Raw genomic sequence first — 20,055 nt, forward strand, 5'->3', positions numbered from 1 at the left:
TGGGCACAGGTCTCCACCAGGATAGGAATGTAGGACATTGCAGCTTGCCTTCATCTGGTGGTTGGATAAAAGGGCAACAAAAGTAAATTAGAGGTAAAAACACTTTTCGGCCAGTTATAGCGCCACCTTGAGGCTGAGTTGAAATTGTTCATGTGGCATTTCTTCCTCGGCCTAGTGGGAATGTGCGTGCACAATTTCACGGAAATCACGCGATGTGTTCATGATTTGCAGCATTTTGTTTGAAACTGAGCACTCCTGTGAACTTTGGAAGCCAATCTTAACCAATCAGGATGGAGTCTGAGAAATCTGAAAGACCCGTTTCGTTGAATGGCTCTAGAGAGACTGTGTACCAATTTGCGTGATGTTTGGACAAAATCTGTAGGTGTACTGTGCAAAAACTTGTTTTGCACAAAGCGGCCTCCTGGTGGCTCTATAACAGGCCGTTCTGGAAATTTTGGGGCAGAGGTTCATCGTTGGCATCCAGGGTGTGTGTGTGCAAAATTTGGCATGCAAAAACTTGTTTTGCACAAAGCGGCCTCCTGGTGGCGCTATAACAGACGGTTCTGGAAATTTTGGGGCAGAGGTTCATCGTTGGCATCCAGGGAGTGTGTGTGCAAAATTTGACATCGACCGGGTTAACGGTGCCGGAGATTAGCTGCTCACGGACACACGGAATTCGGCCTGGTGGAGACAATAACTTGATTCTCGATTGAATAGGGAAAGTAATCCATAGAATAATTGCTAAACAGCCCTCCATTTCCCGCTCATGGCTTTGTAAAAGAGAAGCAATGGCCCCATACATACGTTGGTCTCTGGGTAGGCCGTGCCCCTGACGTCCAGCTTGCTGAGGGGCAGGAAGGTGACCTCTCCAGGCAGGTTCATCTTGTTAAACTCCATGAGGATCTTGGTGCTCACCTCGTCCGTCTCTACGATATGGTAGAACAGCCTGGGAGGAGGATGGAGGAGAGAGAAGAGGGCACACCAAAGAAGGGAAAGACCAGAAGGACATGAATGGAAAAGTCAGCCACATTCTCAGTAGAGACTAAGGCTGCATTTAAACATGTAAACTAAGACGGTGCCGAATACACATCTAGTGCTGTAGCATTCAGTATTTTTCTTAGTAGCCACTACAGAATAGTGGCAGAATAGAAAATCTGTTTTGTGCAGTAGAGCAGGCGTTCCCAACCCATTACCACGGACCGGCTGACCGTTCAGAAAGCTTTCGTGGACCGGCATGGTTTTGGGTGGGGGTGGGGGGGTGGTGGGGTTGTGTTGCGGTCACGCATCATCAAACCACAACACGAAAGACAGTTGACTGGCCTCAAGTAGCCTACACGCTGCTATTAATACACATGTTATACAAGTAAGACGCGCAAACGCGGGAAGCGAACGCAGCTCGTGTGTGTGTGGTTGTGTGTGTGTGTGTGTGTGCTACAGCTGCGCCCTGTGTGTGTGTGTGTGTGCTACAGCTGCGCCCTCTGGTGGTGGGCGGGTGGTGTAACAGCGGGACACACAGACATTCAGCCCTTGCTGTCATAGTAAGTGGCTCACTGCATTCGCAATCATTGACTAAATGGCCAATGTTATATCAACAAGGATAGTATGATTAAAAAAAGGTTAGGCCTATGTCTTTTTCAGAAATGACTTTGGACATGTGCAAGACTTTACTTAAAGACCTGGTGCAATGGCTATTTCGGTCATTTTATTTTGAAGTTTGAGCCTGAAACTGAAGGCTGTACGTTTCTGAACCAATCAGAGCCCTTCAGGCGATGGGACGGTAGCTCTGCTACACACGTGACGCATGAAGTTTGTTTATTTACAAGTCAGACAGTCGGCCAGCTGACTAGTTTGCTGCTATGTGGCTTATTTCTAAGCTATAATGTTTTCAGATACATACTATAGCATGCCGATTCATTTTTAATACACTGTCTGGATGTCATCTTGAATGAGATTAAAAAGCTATGGGAATCAAACAGGTTAATGAAATCAAGCTTCATTTATATGCATGTGACACTCGACACGACACGCTAGCTATTTAAGCAGCTATTTATAGCAGCTATTTATAGCAGATCTACAAGCTCATATCGCGCCACCGAGTGGCGCGATACGAGCTTGTAGGTCTGCTATTTTTGAAAAATCAAAGAACGACTGACATTTTTTTAATCTGATCTCAGGTCAGAATGGGTTAAGCTATGCAACACGGAAGTAACACAGATGTTGTACACACAGCTGTTTATAAACCACAGTCAGTCACGCCGCGCCGCTGATAAATCCTTGGCATCTTCATTCGACTGAGACAACTTTTCAACCGCTGTTTGGAAAATCCTGGTGACGCATGGTCGGGAAAACTTGGGGATTCCCTTCTTGCGTACCAGTGGGGACACAGTGGCGTACCTTCACCGGTCCGCGTACCAGTGGTTTGGGAACCTCTGCAGTAGAGCATTGATCTTTTTAAAGACCTTACCTAGTACCAGCAGTCACCTCCACGCAGGTGTAAAAAGCAGGCTCACACTCAAAGTTGTTCATGACAATGCCGTTGTATCCATTTATGACATGCTGGTTGATGCCCTTCCGGCGGAAGTGCTCCAGAACCTTGCTGATGCTGTCAATACCGTTCAGAATAGCCTGAAGAGATAATGAAGATAATAAACAATGTTCCACTTCCTTTATGTCCTTTGATGTTTTTTAAATCCCTCAATATAATTTCAAAGGTTAGAATTAAAAGAAAAAACCTCTCTGACTGCAGTTATGTAGAATGTAAGAATTTCTATTAACACCTAGAAGAACGCCCAGAGGTATTTGTAACCATTAAATCAGGACGCCCAGCGATTTGTTTCTTCAGGGCCCCATTTCAAGGTGCACAAGGCGCCATCTTGGAGCTGAAGTAGCTAGATGTAGCTAGATGTAGCCAAAGCACCCCCCGAGGCCATGGACAACAACGGGAAGTATGATTACTTCTAACACGACAAGCAACGGGACCGCGATGGGTCGTCAAAAACATCATCTTTGGTTAGAATTGGACGGATTGATTTAAATCAAGAGTTATTCAACTTTGACGATTTTTCCTCTCGTGCACTAAAATGGAGGGGGACCACGAGCAGTGCGCTCGGTAATGATATCATTAATTTTCCGTCCTGTGATTAATCTCTGTCCTGAACACTGAGCGTAACTATTTGATATGACGGAGACCACCATTTATGCCACTCAGGGCGTTAAGTTAATGGAGTAGAGAAAGGAACTGGAGAGAATATGAGTCATGATGTAAGTCCAATAGAGTGGAAAAAGACATCAATGCCCAGAGTACTTTGAACAGAATCCTTTCATCTGACAGACTGCAGACTGACATACTCACCAAGCCATTGGCTTCTGTCGTCTTATGTGACAAAGATAATGTCTACGTGTGTGCATGATAATTTCTTGGATTATTTACCCGGTAAGTGACGTCTTATGTGACTGGAGTTTGTGTACTGTGAACGCATTGTGGGACTGTGGGACTCCTGTGGTTACGTTATGCCATCGTGCACCAAGACACAGACCTTGCCAGTGGCAGCTCTGAGGAGCTGCTGCTTCTTCTCCAGGTCCTCCCGTTTGGCCGCCAGGGCCTGCTGCTCTGCGTTCTCCTCACGCCACAGGTAGCTGGGCGGACAGACAGAGCCAATCACACACGGTTTATATCACACCAAGCTCCGACACACACACACACACACACACACACACACACACACAAGTTGACACAACCATGTCCACATGAACAGGAATTAGGAATTCTGAGGTGATCTGAAAGGAATAGAACAAAACCCACCATTCTTTACTTTATTAGAAATTGACTGGAGTAGCGTTATAGGATGCATTATAAATTTACAATATTCATAGAAAACGTATATAGTGCTTTTCAAGAATAAATGCAAGTGCTCCAAAATAGGGAACATTTTCTCGGAAACATTTTGAGAAGTACTTATGGTGTTCTAAAGACCTGCAGCCTGCAGGTCATCTTTATTTATGAGCTGGGTCTTTAGAAAAGCCTAAATGACATTCCCGGAGGATATCAGGCTGCACTCAGACATGTAACTAAGTACCGGAGCCCACTAAGCCTCAACGTTTCACCAGCACAATATTAAAACTGACGGAAAAGAGCAGCTGAAATGAGGGCTTTAACATTTTATCTACTTAAATTGGTAGTGCGTAGGAGTAGGAGTATTTCTGCACTTTTCAGTAGCCTGGTATAAGGAAATAAAAGAACAGAAATAACTTCCATCGTTATGTATTTGGGATACTGAAGCGCTACCAAATCACACACCCCTCAAATAACCGTTTATGTAACGGAGATATCCTTCTATGGTGATATAAATAAAGTGCACTGTTAACTTTAAAGGGATCGAAAAGGCAAGATGACATTCAAGAGACTGCTCTAATATGGGAAACAAGGTTGGCACGCAGAAACAGCATTTAGGTCTAAGGGGGTGTTCAATTTAACCTTCCAGCTTAATGCCAAGTGCAGGGTTGACTGATCTGAACTGAGTGACGCTACAGTGAGTGGTGACTTGTGTTAATCAAAGGGAAGTGTGTAAGTCATGAGATTAGGAGGAAGATGTAGTTTCAAAGAGATGGGGGAGAGAAGTATCTCTTACTTTCTTTCACTTTGCAACTCGTCTTTTTTGTTCTTCACTTCATAGTATTTCTTGTCGAGCTCCTCAACGCGAGTCTTGACTTCGTTGAGATCTTGATCGAGTTTCTACAGAAGCAAAGCATTGGCAGGCAAATCCAAGTCAGGCTTTGATCTTACATCTTTAACACTATATGCTTTACAATAGAGCACCGAATTCTGATGTCAAAATCGGTAGAGGGCGCAAATTGTAATTTTTTTATTATACATTATATTATATTATTTTTGGACCACAATGCTTATATGAAACGATGTTAAGATGACCTCATGTTATTCTCAATAGAGAAATGACTTCCGTGAACCAGGCAGAACCAGGGGATGAGCAAGTGATCGTTAGCATAACTGTATACATTTATGCTTCTCACTCTCAAGGCTGCAACTGTTCAAGTGTACACACTATCTATCTATAAGTGCCCGGTGTCGAGTCGGTCGGAACCACGGTTGTCCAGAACCGCCACAAAAGGCCTCTGCCCGGGATCTGGACAGGGCCCCTGCCCAGGCTCCATATATGGAGCTGGCCTGACACCACAACATCCATATACAGTATCTATAAGTGCCCGGTGTCGAGTCGGTCGGAAATCACGGTTGTCCAAAACCGCCACAAAAGGCCTCTGCCCGGGATCTGGACAGGGCCCCTGCCCAGGCTCCATATATGGAGCTGGCCTGACACCACAACATCCATATACAGTAACAGTATATATATATAGGAATAAAGGCACTCAGAGAGAAAGATAGAGAAGTCTCCATATATGGGCATAAAAGGGACACAAACAGATGGGTGACACGGGTATTGCAAAGCCGGGTGGGGCATGGATCTCCAACTTCCATCGTTACCGACTCAGTGGTCTACAGCCGGGCACCGGTCTAGTAAATGTAACAGCCGGGCACCGGTCTAGTAAATGTAACAGCCGGGCACCGGTCTAGTAAATGTAACAGCCGGGCACCGGTCTAGTAATTGTAAAAGGTACACAAGTAGATACTGATGTTCGCCATGGAAATGTTATACTTATTTTTTTATTACTACGGTACTATCATTATTAGCATTAACACATACATTGTACTGCTCCACATTCTTCTCCTTGTTGGTCTCAGTGTCTTCTAGATCTTTGTGGATGGCAGCGATCTGTCTCTTCTTGTCATTGATGGCCTGGTCCAGGGATTTCAGCTCCTTCTTGATCCACTTGTCTCTCTCCTCCTTGGAGGTGAACTGGCTGCCTCGACCCTGTTTGGCATACAGATCTGTTCTCTCCTGCGTGGCCTGGGCCAGTCTGGTGTGGATGCAGGGAAAAGGCTTTGTCAAATAAACACCACAGGTTATTTATTATTATTATCATCATGGGTTTATCACATTTTAACCCTGACAGTCAGTAGTTGTTTTAGGAACTACGATTAAGGATGCAGGATGAATGTTCCTGGCTGGTACCAGGAAAACGGAGTTGAAGTTCAAATCAAATGACTGGAGACCAACTTAGTGACCACAGAACCTGCTAGGTCTGAGCAATGTTTATTAACCCATTCTGACCTGAGATCAGATTCATACGAGGTTTCCACTGGGACACACACTGGTCTGATTAACCCATTCTGACCTGAGATCAGATTCTAAAAAATGTCAGTCGTTCTTCGATCTTTCAAAAATAGCAGACCTACAAGCTCGTATCGCGCCACTCGGTGGCGCGATATGAGCTTGTAGATCTGCTATTTTTCAATAGCTAAAGCACGACATGATGCTGACACCAAAATGGGTGCCCGGTCAGAATGGGATAAACACCACAGGTTATTATTATTATTACCATCATGGGTTTATCACATTTTAACCCTGACAGTCAGTAGTTGTTTTAGGAACTACGATTAAGGATGCAGAATGAATGTTTCTGGCTGGTACCAGGAAAACGGAGTTGAAGTTCAAAATCAAATGACTCGAGACCAACTTAGTGACCACAGAACCTGCTCGGTCTGAGCAATGTTTATTAACAACCATTTGTACCACTTCATTGAACAAACTCATGCTTGTCCACCTCCTGATCTTTCCCTTAACAATGTTGAACCTGGCGTCCATAATTTGGCCATGCCATTATAGGTGTAAATTATCAACAGAAATGTATAAAATAGCAGATCTACAACTTGTGGATTGGTTATTTCCACTAGTGGTTAATATATGAACTCAGTGACTCATTTAGTTTCCGTTTGCCACTGGGTAAAAACAGCTGTGAGTGAGTCATCCCTACCTAGCAATGCCACGCTCTTCTTTCTCCTTCACCATGTTGAACTTGGGTTCCGTCTCCTGAAGCTCCTTCTGCTTCTCCTCAATTTTCTCCAGGAGTTTCAAACGCTCCTTCAACAGGCGTTTCTGGAAGGAGAAGTAAAAAGGATGGACAGGTTATGGAGAGAAAGTCAGTGAATGAGTCTTGCAGCAAGCAAACTGGATGACTGACACTGCGAGTAGCAAAAAGTCTGTGTTAATATATTGTTCAATAAGTATTGTGCCCATCTGATACATTTCTATAAAGATTATATTTATTACGTTTACGATTGTTTCTTTTTTAACTCTAGCTGCCTCAGTCCTTTGGGACAATCCCTGTCTGTTACCAGGGAGTTCACATCTCATTTTCTGCTCATTTTGACATAAGCTCTTCAACTGCAGTAATTGTACGAGCAGGTTATGCTGCGCATGAAGTAAAGAGCAGCAGCCATGCCTTCTACGACTCCTGACGTTTTTGTCCTACAAGAAGGGTTTGGTGTAAACAAGTGATCTGGTGATACTGTACATAATGTCTTTCTCCTGGACAGAATCCCGAAACAATGCAGTGTTTATCAGAGACTGAAATAAAGACTGAATTGAATGCATAATATACAGCACAAGATCAGAATGATCTTTAGACCATCGATTTCAGATATGCACGTGTGTGTAATGCCCTGAGATGAGTCCATCATATCAGATGGAAACCAGCAGCATTAAGGGCTAATAATGACACTGTGGTGCCTCCCTTCCTCACTGTGTTGAGGAAACCTAGCCAACATTAGACAGCCTTGGCCAGGTGGGCCTAATCCAAGCAACCTAGCAGCCTGCCTGTGTGTCATGCTGCCTTCCTGGGACCCATGAGTTCACACATGGGCTGGGCCAACTAGGCATAATGTACCATTAGCTACTTCACTGTAGCCTCTCTCTCTCACACGTGACACAGCCATACGGCCGGTGGCCCGTGCCAGCTCTGTACCTTTGAACTCATGCCCAGACAAACATATATAAAGGAGATGGCTAGCAAGAATCTGTGTAATTTCATGTTCTTTTATTATACAGCACTACTGCGTTTTTGGTTTGATGATCCAAATTAATCATAACAAACGATTAAATAATAGGACTGACTGACCATTTGCTGAAGGGGGAAATTATATGATGTTTTTCCAATTTCAAATGTTCTCTCAAAGTGGAATTATTATACTGTTATACTACTTTCTCTCTGTAACACAATGACAGTGGAGTGAAAATGCAGAAGGTGTAGAGTAGACAGAGGAAAGCAAACAAGAAGAGGATGGTGAAGAAGAAGAGCAAAAACGTTATGAAGGTGAAGAACAAACAAGAGGATGTAAAGAGAAATCAGAGAAGAACAAGTACATATTTTAAAGCAATAGAAGAAAACAAGGTTTCTACACAGGGTAGCAAAAAGGAGGCCAGATTCAGCATTATAGCCAGATAGCTTAATATACAACTCTGATGACACAATGCAATTTAACCCATTCTGACCGGGCACCCATTTTGGTGTCAGCATCATGTTATGCTTTAGCTATTTAAAAATAGCAGATCTACAAGCTCATATCGCGCCACCGAGTGGCGCGATACGAGCTTGTAGGTCTGCTATTTTTGAAAAATCGAAGAACGACTGACATTTTTAGAATCTGATCTTAGGTCAGAATGGGTTAATCAGACCAGTGTGTGTCCAGTGGAGAACTCGTATGAATCTGATCTCAGGTCAGATTGGGTTAAACAACTCTGATGACACACTACAATTTAAACAAATGACACCGGAGAAGTAAGAAATAGACAGCTCTACATATAGCGTAGAATCCGTAGATGTATGAGGGAAGTGTAGCAGGGCAGAGATGGAGACTGTAGTGTACGGTACTGTTTGTGCGGCGTCATCTGTGCCGAGTGACGCAGACGGGAGGCTTCCGTACCCTCTGTTCACTGTTGCCTGCCAGCTCGTCCTGCAGGTCCTTGGCCTTCAGCTCCAGCTTGGTCCGCTGTTTGATCTGCTCCTGGCGCTCCGCCCCGAGTTGTTCCCTCTCCTCCCTCATGGCCGAGATCTTAGATTTCATCTCTCGCACGACGTGCTCAGTCTCCTGCAAATCGATCGGGGGATAGGCCTAAGACCATAGCTATGCTGAAGCAGGGATGAGGTAAGCATTAGTCTAATTACAACAAGGGTCCAAATGACAATATAGCCCATAGTACTCTGGAGCAGGGGTTGGGTTCTCAATGTTTTTTGGCTGGGGGACCCCCAGAAATTCTTTGGCCATGTCGCGCGACACCTCGCTCCGCCCCCCCCCCTCCTCAAACCCAATACAAACTGACTGCAAAAATAACCTTAAGTAATAGAGAAAATATATCATATATGAATACTGAAACCAGATATAATCATTAAGGAAAGTTTATGCATGCACTGTGTGTACTATGTAAACTCTACATTTTCCATTTTCTAGCCATTCAGTTGCAGAAAATAATAATTTGGCCCCCCAAATTAATCCCCCCCGAGTGGTCGCGACCCACAGTGGAGAACCCCTGCTCTGGAGGACGACACAGGCTATCAAATCACACCATCATGTAGGGTGCAACATTATACATACAACTTTACCAGACATACTTTTTCGAGAATTGTGGCATGTTACGATTTTCTCAGTGCTTATATCTCTTTTAAGACAACTTATTCCTTTTCTCATTGAACTCAATACCAGGACAGCTGTCCCCCCCCCAAAATCAATATTTACATCCAATCCCATCCATATTTTCTTATATTTTGGCAGGATTACATCTGAGTTAATAAGTTAACGGTTGCTTTGATGATTTGTCATAACACATTTCTGGCCCAAAGCCCCCTTTCCAGCCCCCATGTGGTGTCAAAAGGTTTGAACATCCTGGATCATAGTTCATTGACTCTCTTACCTCAACTTTGTCCCTGGCATCCTGCTGAGCGTCACGCTGCTGTCTGGATTTGTCTCCACAGGTCTCTCTCTTTGAAGACAACTGAAAAACAACAGAAATTAAAAGCACTGCAGTCTTACGGTCATCATACTGTGTGTCATTTTTAGTAGACTTCTTTCATGCGGCTCCACTGTCTTCACAGTTTGTCTATATGGAAGTACCGCTCAAAAAGCAAAGCTGTAGAGTCATAGCGCCCGAGGATATTTTGAATGCAAAAACAAATCTCAATGAATTAACATGGTTGGCACCATTAATTTCACAATTTACAGAAGCAGATTATCAAATGTGTGAACAGCCAGTTCATTAGCGACATTTCCTAAATCTGGTTTTAACTCCCCCAGATCATGGAAAGGCTCTTTGCACGTCATTACCTCGTCCAGTTTGGCACGGGTCTCGTTCAGCTCCTGGTTGTAGATGGTGTACTCCAGCGCCCTCCTCATCTTGTCCCACTTCTGGTACTGAGCCAGCTCCTCCTTCTCGTCCTGCAGGGTGTGCAGACGCTCCTCGATGTACTTGAGCAGCTCGTTGATCTTCTCTCGTTTACCCTCTGGGACAGGACACATTGTTTTGTTTTAATTAGTATGCTGTCCTCTAAATAGTTGGCATGATTAACCCATTAAGACTGCAGCTTGAGGCTGATTCTACTAATTCCTTCTAAATCTAGTTCTTAAATTATTTTGTGCCAAGCACGCTCAAAATGATATGTATTTGGCCATCTGAAAATGTTTTGTGCCAGGGACTCGTGTTAGAGATGCTTGTTAAATTCAAGCACTTTCAAGATTTTTTTTGAAATAGCAGCTCTAGCACGGCAAGAAGTGACGTGCTGTGAGCTTGTACGTCTGCTATTTTTTGAGAATCACTGTTCTAGATTTTTTCAGAGTTTTCTGAAAAAATAATGTTGCTATAGCTAAAATCTAAAACAGCACAGAAGCTTTCCCGGTTTTAATGGGTTTAAATAGACGTACTGATGTTGGTAACAAGTTAATGTACTTTTACCACATGTACCTTTAGTTCTGGGCTGGGCATGGCATAATACGCAAACATTCAGGATAGCAGATCTACAAGCTCACGGAACGACACTTTGTTGACTTTGTATATTGGTTATTTTCAGCAAAGAGATATGGTGCAGAGGGGAAGAAATTAGGGTACCAAGTGTGTACATACCACGGTAAGCAAGATGTGAATTCAAAACAAATCAACCGAATTCATTATGTCTAAGCTGGTCAAATATGCTGTTTAAAAGATGTCTGTTACCCGTCTCCTTCATGAGGGAAATGCTTTCCTCTTTGCGTTCGTCGTACACCCTGGTCCCTGCCACTTCTCTCAACAGTTTCAGACGCTGAGAATCAGGAGCTGTTGCCATTTGGTTGATCTGCAACAAAACAAGAGATCAAAATCCATGCTGATGAGTATCTGTATGGATGCTCCATGTCACTTGATCCCTACTTCCCTAGCATGCCTATCTACAAGTTCACAACACACCGCGTTTCAAGCTTGTAAATCAAATATTTTTTGGGTTATTTTATGCATTTATTGATAGGTAGACACTAGACAGTAGTGTGACAGGAAATGGGGAGAGAGATGGGGGGTGACACACAGAAAAGGTCGTCGGGATCGGGACTCGAACCCGCGACTCGCTGTCAGGCTCGATGCCCGGACCGCTAGGCCACTAGGCCATTTGCACACAATGACACAAAGGTTGCCATAAAGTCAGACAACACACACACACAATGTAAATCAAATAAGGATTACAACATCACCCAATATATTGTGACAATGCACACCACACTAAAATAAAACTGTTATTATGTTCAGTTTATATAAACTTTATTAAACGGACTAGAGGGAATTATTTAATGTCATGAGTAATACAACAGTAAAAAGGCACACACACACTCACCTTTCCCTGTTTAACGATGTAGTACGGGTTACTGCGAGAGAAGCCTGCACTTTCCAACAGATTCATGACATCGTTCTTACTGTTACGAAAGAAAAGCAGATAAAACCACAGATGTAAACAAACATGCATTCACAACATTGATGGTTTTCCTGCAATGGCAGATGGGCTGACAGCAGTACTTACGTCACCATCTTTTTGTCTAAGAAATACTGGTCCTTCTTGGCCCCAATTACACGGCGGAGGGACACCTCCTCTTTGTCGATCTGAGGGGAGGCATTTACCACGCGTCAACGGGAAACACAGAGCTGGATGGTGATTATGGTTACATCATTGTGACAGAAAAGACTGCTTTCACCTGGATTGTGTAACTACCATGCTACTGTACTGTACGTTCAGTCATAGTGAAGAGTGCATGTAATCTGACTGCAATTACTGGTTAGAACAAGCTTTTGTGATCTAAGCACGTAGTACAACCGCCATACAGTACGTCCCAGATTACTGTCGGTGCTAACACAAAAAAAAGAGCTTCCATAAGTCTGAAAGAAATATAAAAAATGGTTGCCATGGGAATGACAAATGCAACAATAGAATAGGAAAGTATAAAGTATTAGTCAGATCGATACAAATAATATCATCAGCTGTCGAATGGGCAGACACTAATTTTCATTTTCCACAGTGCAAGAGTAGGATAAGTACATAAAATTATTCCATCCATGAGGAGTAACTGTTGCACAAGAAATGCATCACTTTCCTATTCTCTTATTTTCAAAATCAGTGGTGTACATATTTTAGAAACTAAACTCTTTCTACATTAGAATAATAAACAGTGCTGGGAATGGCCTAAATTTACTGGGGGAACGTTTTACTGAAAACTGGGTATCCATTGAAAGCCAATATTATGTCAGTGTATCTCATATATGCATTTAACACATGGGGGCTTTAAATTATTTAATCCAACGTTCCCCCCTGCTTAATACGCTAAACCCGCTATTTGTTTTATTCGCCGTTTTCTTAATAATTAAAAAGAAAGAGCGGCTTTGTCGCGGACCTGGTGACGAGGCCGTCATGCTATGATGACGAAACCGGAAATCAAGCCATGCTCTGGGCTGCTAGGGCTTCTGGGAAAATGAGCTCAATGCAAGTGAACGAGGGGTTTGTTTGGACTATGTTTTTCTCTTCAACAACAAACCATCTGACTAATTTCCACCGGATTTTCGTGGATCAAAGCTGCAAATACTTCGGCATATGCTCCAAAGCTAATAAGACAATCTAGGCAGCGTAGAATATTGGATTAAATAGCGGGGAACACGGGTTACGCAGTAGAACTGTTAACAGTACTGCTGTTGGATTTATCAGCACTGCTGCTGAATTGTTATGTACACACCAGGGGGGCAGTCAGACAGATATTTTGTGAAGCCACTAAGGAAATCGTAGCTCATATAATGGCCTGTTGTGGCGCTGTCATTGGACCCAGAAAAACCCATAGCCCCATAGAAGTCCATGAATTTGGGCCCAACTTCACCTAGACTGTATTACCTTAATAAACATGGTCATGAATACTTTCTGCTTCCAGTCACTAGTTTAAAGTCTCATTTCTAATGTCATAATATTCTTTTTGGAAAATTATGGTCCCATTAATTAAAAAAATGACCATAAAGTCGCGTATGTTCTGAGGGGCGTGGCTACCGTTACAGTCTATGATCGGGAGTCCCCTCCCACTCGAGTCAAAATAAAAACCAACGGAGAAGAAGGGGGGAAGTCCCGCCTCGTTGTCTGGGCCAGCCAATGGCCAGCTGGGCCAAAACGGAGCCAGCCAATGGCCAGCTGGGCCAAAACGGATCTAGAAAGATGGCGACTTACAGTGCAGGAATAACAGGCTTCATTTTACGTCCATGTTAGACCCGGGGAACGCTTTGTCCATATTTTTTACAGTCTATGGTACACACACACACACAGGGGCGCTGGAAGGTATTTATACCAGGGGGAGCTGAAGGGTGGGAGGGAAAATTTTCGGGTCTTATTCGGGTATAATTGGCCTAATAATGACTTATTTAGGACCTAGTTAACCGAGTTAATCATAATAACAGTATGTGACTCTTATTGTGTTGTTGTTTGGATTAGATTTCTTTAAACCTGGTGCAGGTGAAAGTAAAACTACAATAGGTTTTTGCTGTCTCGTCATGTTGTGTCTATCTGTCAACTCACTCGCTGTGCATTCTGCATTCAGCACGCTCTGATAGACATGTCAAAAGATTCTCCTCTCCACCAGCAGGGGGTGCTGGAGCACCCTCCGCACCCCCCTTCCAGCGCTGATGCACACACACACACACACACACACACACACTAAGGTCTCAATTGCACCTGCCCATCGGGCAAGTACAGGTCATGTTCTACTTGCCCAAAGGTCATGCCCACCGCAAAGTAAATTGTCCATGATTATAAAATGATAGGTAAAATTTGAAAATGTTTCTTTTAGTAAGCTACCAACATCGTACTTTATCCCATTCTGAGCATTAAAAACACTAATGACCGGGCGAGCGTGCACAGAGGATTGGGATGTAAGCTGTTTCTACCATGGGACTCTGGGAGTCCTATGGGGTCCAGCCGTAGAAGCGAAAATAAGGTAAAAATAATATTTTTAAAGCTGGATTAATGCCCTTTACTCAAATCTCGTGTTTGACTAAAATTGCAATAATAGCTTTTCTCGAGAATATCTTGAGAATGGCATGGATGCAAAAAATGCAAGATGCACATACCGGTATGAGTAAATAAACAATATTATGAGACGTCAGAAGATTTAAGTAGATAGAAATGAAATGAAAAGATCTTACCGGCAGCCTGTTGTCAGAATTGTCAAATATAATCTCCACAAAAGCCGAAATGACACGAGGCCCAGTTCCCTCCTAGAAAACAAACAAAATATGTTTTATTTATCATTTTATTAATCATTTATCAATGCACAAGACACAGCATAATCATATTGGTCAACCATCTAAAACAATTCTGTGGGAGTTTGACATTTGTCTATAGAGAACCGAAGTCTGACGTCACTTTCAGTAGAGGGCGCCAGTCCCCAGGTTCATGTATTTTTTTAGTTGCATTGAAATCCCCATTGAGGCGATTTTAGATCGCCTCATATAACAACTGTGTTTGAAAAATAAACATGTCACCCCGGCCGCTTCACTCATATGGATATGAAGAATCAACTGACTGAGAGAAAACGCTAATGTTACTGCTGCTGAATTAGTTACATTTTCGCTAGAAGCAGACTGTATCATATATGAGTGACTGACTGTTGCAAACGACACAGAGACACCTCCCTATCAATAACGCAGAGACAGCTTGTTTATACTAACACTTATAGTAGACGATATTAAGATCACCCCATGTTATTCTCCATAGAGAAATTACTTCCGCGAACCAGGGGAATCGTCGGGATGAGCGAGTTACGTCAGGACTTCGGTGCTCTATTGTGGGTTTCCCAAACTGTGCTGAGTGCACCCCTTGTGGTGTGCGAGCACACTCTATGGGGTGCGTGACATGAAAAGGGTAATTATTTATTGGGTCTTATTTAGGGATGCACCGAATATTCCCAAAGTTATTGACATTATATTGCCTTTTGTTAGGCTACCGGTAGCCTGACCTAAGCAGAGACATTTCTGGCCTAGATGGGAGGGTCGCGCCTCAGAAAAGCGCGCACCCTGATTGGATCTCATCGATCTGTCCGTCACCCCCGGCCCCTCCTCTCCCCCCTAGTGCAGCGCTACGTCACATCATTTAGAGCGACGCCCACCCGGAAGGGTTGACTCCCACTTTTAGACTGGTTCAGCCCACGGCTTTTTCCAGGCTTTCATCTTTCGCGCAGACGAAATGAAAGCCTGGGTATCGAGGCTAGGCTACCGGTATATATTTGTTATTTATTGAATTAATATCTTTATTTTGCAATAATTCAACTGCATGGCATCATGCTAGTGTGTGTGTGTGTGTGTGTGGGGGGGGGGGGGGGGGGTGCACAGCCAAAACAGTTTGGGAACTGCTGGCTATACTTACATGGAGCAAGGCCAGCCGCTGCTCAGGACGAAGGTGGCTGAACTCATCGCTGAGCACAAACTGAATGGCTAAAGAGAAGAAAAAGAACGAACCAGGGGTCAGGTAAATCAATAAAACTGTTCAAATAAAACAAAAATAATGCACATCATCTCTGTCTCTCCATCTTTGGTGCTGAGCCAAAACGCAGCATCATGAAAAACCAAGGTGGCTCACATCTCACTTTAAAATGCTTCAATATTCACATTGCAGTCTTTGTCAAGTTAGTAATTTTAAATCATGTTGTGAGCCACCTTGTTTTTCAATCAATAAAACTACTAGTACCTACCGTAGAAAAAGTTACTTTTTCCTGACCCATTTCGTCCAACTGTAATCGACAGGAAAAGCAAACAAAAAACACTATTACACACACAAAACAATACAACAGAAGGCTTAGGGCCGATTCATACTCCTATTTTAGAGCCGAATAAAAGTCGGTTCGGCGCTACTAGAGCCTACAATTTGACGTCATTTGAGGTTCGGGGGGGCGGGTACCGTCATAAAGTCGGCTCTTCGGTGCTACTGAAAATTTCTGACGAGCCGAAATCATTTCGGCACTACAGCGCCGAAACAGCGGTAAAATAGGAGTATGAATCGGCCCTTAGATGATACTTGCTGTTTAAACATACCACTGCTTTGTTTTTCTTTTACACTTGGGATTCTGCACAGAAGACTACTTTTTGCTCATTATTATGCACAGTGAAGGCAATTTTGTGTCACTCACCAATGACATTATGCTTTGGACTAAACGGGTCTACAACAGTTTGGTCCCTGTAACTTCGGAACCCCTGGATGATGACCTGCAGAATAAACAAAACACTGATTTAGCAGCAGCACACACACCCAAAGTAATTCAGTCCTACACTGGGGTCATTCCTATGTTCCCAATCCATAATGCTAGATTATGGTTTTCCTGGTATCCTATAGTTTCAAATACACAGATAATTATTTTTTATAGCATATTGTTTAGACCACTATTTGATGAGATTTAGCCTCAGATCCAAAACGAACGAATATTTTGTTATCGTTGGATACGATTTTGTCGACAATTCCGTGCTGTACTGGTGTGGTACCAATAGGAGAGTTAACAGGCAAACGATCAAAATAACAATTCTACTGCATTCTCAAATTGTGTAGGTTTCTAAATAATCTTGGTAAATTAAATGCAGATGTTTAACAATAATTGAACTCTCGAGAGGGTAAAATGAAAACAACTGACCCCGTAAGTTTCCATTTGGTTTCATTTTGCGCTCTCAAGAGTTAAAGATCTATAAGGTCCATTTGGTTACCAACTCTCCATCATTTAACTGGGGAACACCTGAAACCTCCTCAAGGACCACTGGTTTGAGGGTGAGCAAGCTGTTTGTGTATCCGTTTGTATCTGTGTACTGTATGTTAATGTTTTGTGTATTTGTGTACAGTATGCTTTTTTGTAATTTCTTTGTTTATGGGTCCCTCTTGAAAATGAGATGCTGCATCTCAAGGGGCTGTCCCTTCAATAAAAATCTGAAATCTGGTTTAGAGACTGATGCTATATGTTCCTGGTTTACCTTGCTTGTTGTAAGTAGCTCAGGATAGATACGACCGGCGTCTGCTAAATGTTCTTAGCCACTTTCGGGGACGTTATTTACAGGAATACAAGAAGACTCACCCCGTTTCTGTTTTCCTCCCAGAAGTTTCAGCAGTGAGGGGTGGGAGAGGCTGGACAGCAGACGGCTGGATTTTGAATTTCTCTAACTATAAACTTTCATGACTGCAGACAGCCTAAGTACAAATATAATTCATGAAAAGCTACTACAGTGAAGTCTGTTCACAGAAGTTGTTGTAGGATATGTGGGGATTATCTGACAAGGTACCATTTGAGGGGGCAAAACCTTACATAATACTAAATAATACTAAATTGTTTATAGGGTCAATATAAGTAAAATAATATAGCCTTTCCACAGGAGTATCTTTTTATATTTTTCCAAAAAGAATACAAACAGCCAATAGCATATTACAAAGTTATCCCCCTCACTGGGGAAAATTCCGGGAGGAAAAACGGGCACGCACCGGGGCGAGTCTTCTTGTTACCATTTACAGTACCTTTTTTGTACTTGGGAATACCTCCTTCCCTAAATACAAAACAGGTAAATACAGTCACGAAAGGGGCTATAAGTGACTAATCGTTTGTCTTTCTTACGTGCCTGGTGTACATTGAGAAGTGAGGACACAACCATTTTATTATTATGACATAACTATTTTATTACCCAGAGGCACGTCTCTACATACACTAACTACTACACCATTAGCCCCAGTATGTTCCCTCAGCACTACGCTCATTCTGTAGTAGGGAGAGGGCACATATGGGGCTACTACACCATTAAACAAATGATGTTCAGACAGACACCATTGCACTAAACTTATTGCACTTATTACACTATTACACTTGTTACACTCTGTCTCTTATTGCACTATTACACTGTTATAGGTTATTGAATGAGTACAGCTGCTGTGTAGACTAGCAAATTGAACAATGTGGACCCTGTTGTAAACAAGTGTAATGCTTAATTGGGTCGTCCACTCACAGTTAACAGTCTTTGTATTGAGTTTGTGCTTAAAATGTACTGTAAATTCTACAAACTGTTAATAAATATTTCAATCAATCAATCAAAAACCAACCAACTTGGTTGGTTTGCTAGCTAGCAAGTTAATGCATACCACAGTCTACACACACCCGGACAAGCATGCACGAATACTGAAATTATTTATCTACCTACCGTAGTTTCCGTTTGTTGATTATAATAACAAACAAACACTAAAACAACAAGTGGAGGAGTTGGCCTCTTAGCTTAGCCGAATAGCTCTTTCATGGACCAGACCATTGGATAAAGGAAAGGGGCGTAGTATTAAAGTCAACATTAGCAATGCAACTGCAACGTTACGTTATGAGTTTCTAACGGGCTAAAATGTTACTATACAAGTTATATGCAACACAGATGTTTACATAATAATGCCGACTAAATATAATTCCATTCCAGTAAATATCCTGGTGTCCAAAATGAGACGAAATAATAATCAGAAACATACACAGAAACTGTTAGTTTACCTGTTTGATGTACATTTTTTTTGGGGGGGGGGACTTTCCTTATACCGATTTGGAGATAAACTCCCCCCTTCTCTCGGTTGGAGAAGATGGGAATTTAATTGTCCAGAATAACGGGTTGTTTTATTACAAAATGTTGAATTGCTCGCACAAAACAGAGCAACAACATGGAAAATGGCGTCGGGGGCGGGGGGCGGGGTGGATGGATTATACCATTCGGTTAACAACAGGGGTTTCAATCTTATGACAATATGGAATTATGACACGTATTGATACATAAACGTGGATTTTAAAACAAAAATGTTGTTTTATATACATATAATGGTCTTATTAAACGACGCCCAAATTCAGTACGTTACTGTATTGTACATTAAGACTCGTTTTAAATCATTAACACAACCCGTGTTTTTAAATTGGTGTGGTCTGGGTGAAAACGTTGAGCGCCAAACTGGACAGGGGGAAAAAATCACAAAAAGTACTAGTACTGCATGAAACAGCCACCAGACACTGAGAGCCATACATTCCCATAATAGTACTATTATGAAATATAATAAATAATTTGGACGCAGAGTTGCTATTCGCTTCCCATGAAGATTCCAGATCTGTTGTTGGTTTAAATCAGCATAACTATAGCAACATAGTGGATCTTCTATGTCACTGTAGGTGTCGCTGTTGCCTCTTTTAGACGGCAACAGTCTGATTTACCGGTAGGCTAAAGTCTAAACGCATTTTAATAACACAAACAAATCCAGGGGACTTGTTTTCATTGTGATCCTGTGGTTCAATTCATCAACATAGCATAAAATTAGGGATGTCCGATATTTGCATTAAAAAAATGTAATATCGGACAAAATCGTTATGACGGTTTTAATTCTCCTGAATTAATGATAATGTTTATTTTTATTTGGAAAACCTTACATTTGATGAATGCATCCGGCAGGGCATCACAATAAAATTAGGCATAATGTGTTAATTCCACGACTGCATATCGGTATCGGTTGATATTGGTATCGGAAATTAGGAGTTGGATACTATCGGGATATCGGATATTAAAATCAGACCCTACCTCTCACCCAGGAGTCAGCCCAGCGATCCTTATCTATTCAGTCATATGAAACTTGACT

The 20,055-nt window shown here is 42.5% G+C and overlaps 1 protein-coding gene across 2 annotated transcripts in view; it reads right to left on the bottom strand.

The window, feature by feature from the left end:
• smc3 (structural maintenance of chromosomes 3) overlaps positions 1 to 19,073 on the bottom strand; it is a 40,385-nt gene extending 21,312 nt beyond the window's left edge. For both annotated transcript variants that reach the window (XM_083765019.1, XM_083765020.1), the window contains exons 1-17: positions 18,935 to 19,073; positions 16,571 to 16,646; positions 16,136 to 16,174; positions 15,811 to 15,878; positions 14,592 to 14,663; positions 11,944 to 12,023; positions 11,761 to 11,839; positions 11,115 to 11,232; positions 10,232 to 10,407; positions 9,822 to 9,902; positions 8,837 to 9,001; positions 6,889 to 7,010; positions 5,718 to 5,931; positions 4,629 to 4,732; positions 3,537 to 3,636; positions 2,465 to 2,625; positions 805 to 946 (exon numbers count right to left, since the gene is read on the bottom strand). In XM_083765019.1, coding sequence (XP_083621145.1) covers positions 805 to 946; positions 2,465 to 2,625; positions 3,537 to 3,636; positions 4,629 to 4,732; positions 5,718 to 5,931; positions 6,889 to 7,010; positions 8,837 to 9,001; positions 9,822 to 9,902; positions 10,232 to 10,407; positions 11,115 to 11,232; positions 11,761 to 11,839; positions 11,944 to 12,023; positions 14,592 to 14,663; positions 15,811 to 15,878; positions 16,136 to 16,174; positions 16,571 to 16,646; positions 18,935 to 18,949 — 1,812 coding nt within the window. In that variant the 5' untranslated portion in view covers positions 18,950 to 19,073. The remainder of the gene's footprint in view (positions 1 to 804; positions 947 to 2,464; positions 2,626 to 3,536; positions 3,637 to 4,628; positions 4,733 to 5,717; positions 5,932 to 6,888; positions 7,011 to 8,836; positions 9,002 to 9,821; positions 9,903 to 10,231; positions 10,408 to 11,114; positions 11,233 to 11,760; positions 11,840 to 11,943; positions 12,024 to 14,591; positions 14,664 to 15,810; positions 15,879 to 16,135; positions 16,175 to 16,570; positions 16,647 to 18,934) is intronic.
• Between the last annotated feature and the right edge of the window lie 982 nt (positions 19,074 to 20,055).

This window comes from Protomyctophum parallelum, assembly GCF_964188405.1.
Source record: "Protomyctophum parallelum genome assembly, chromosome: 5".
Classification (NCBI taxonomy): domain Eukaryota; kingdom Metazoa; phylum Chordata; class Actinopteri; order Myctophiformes; family Myctophidae; genus Protomyctophum; species Protomyctophum parallelum.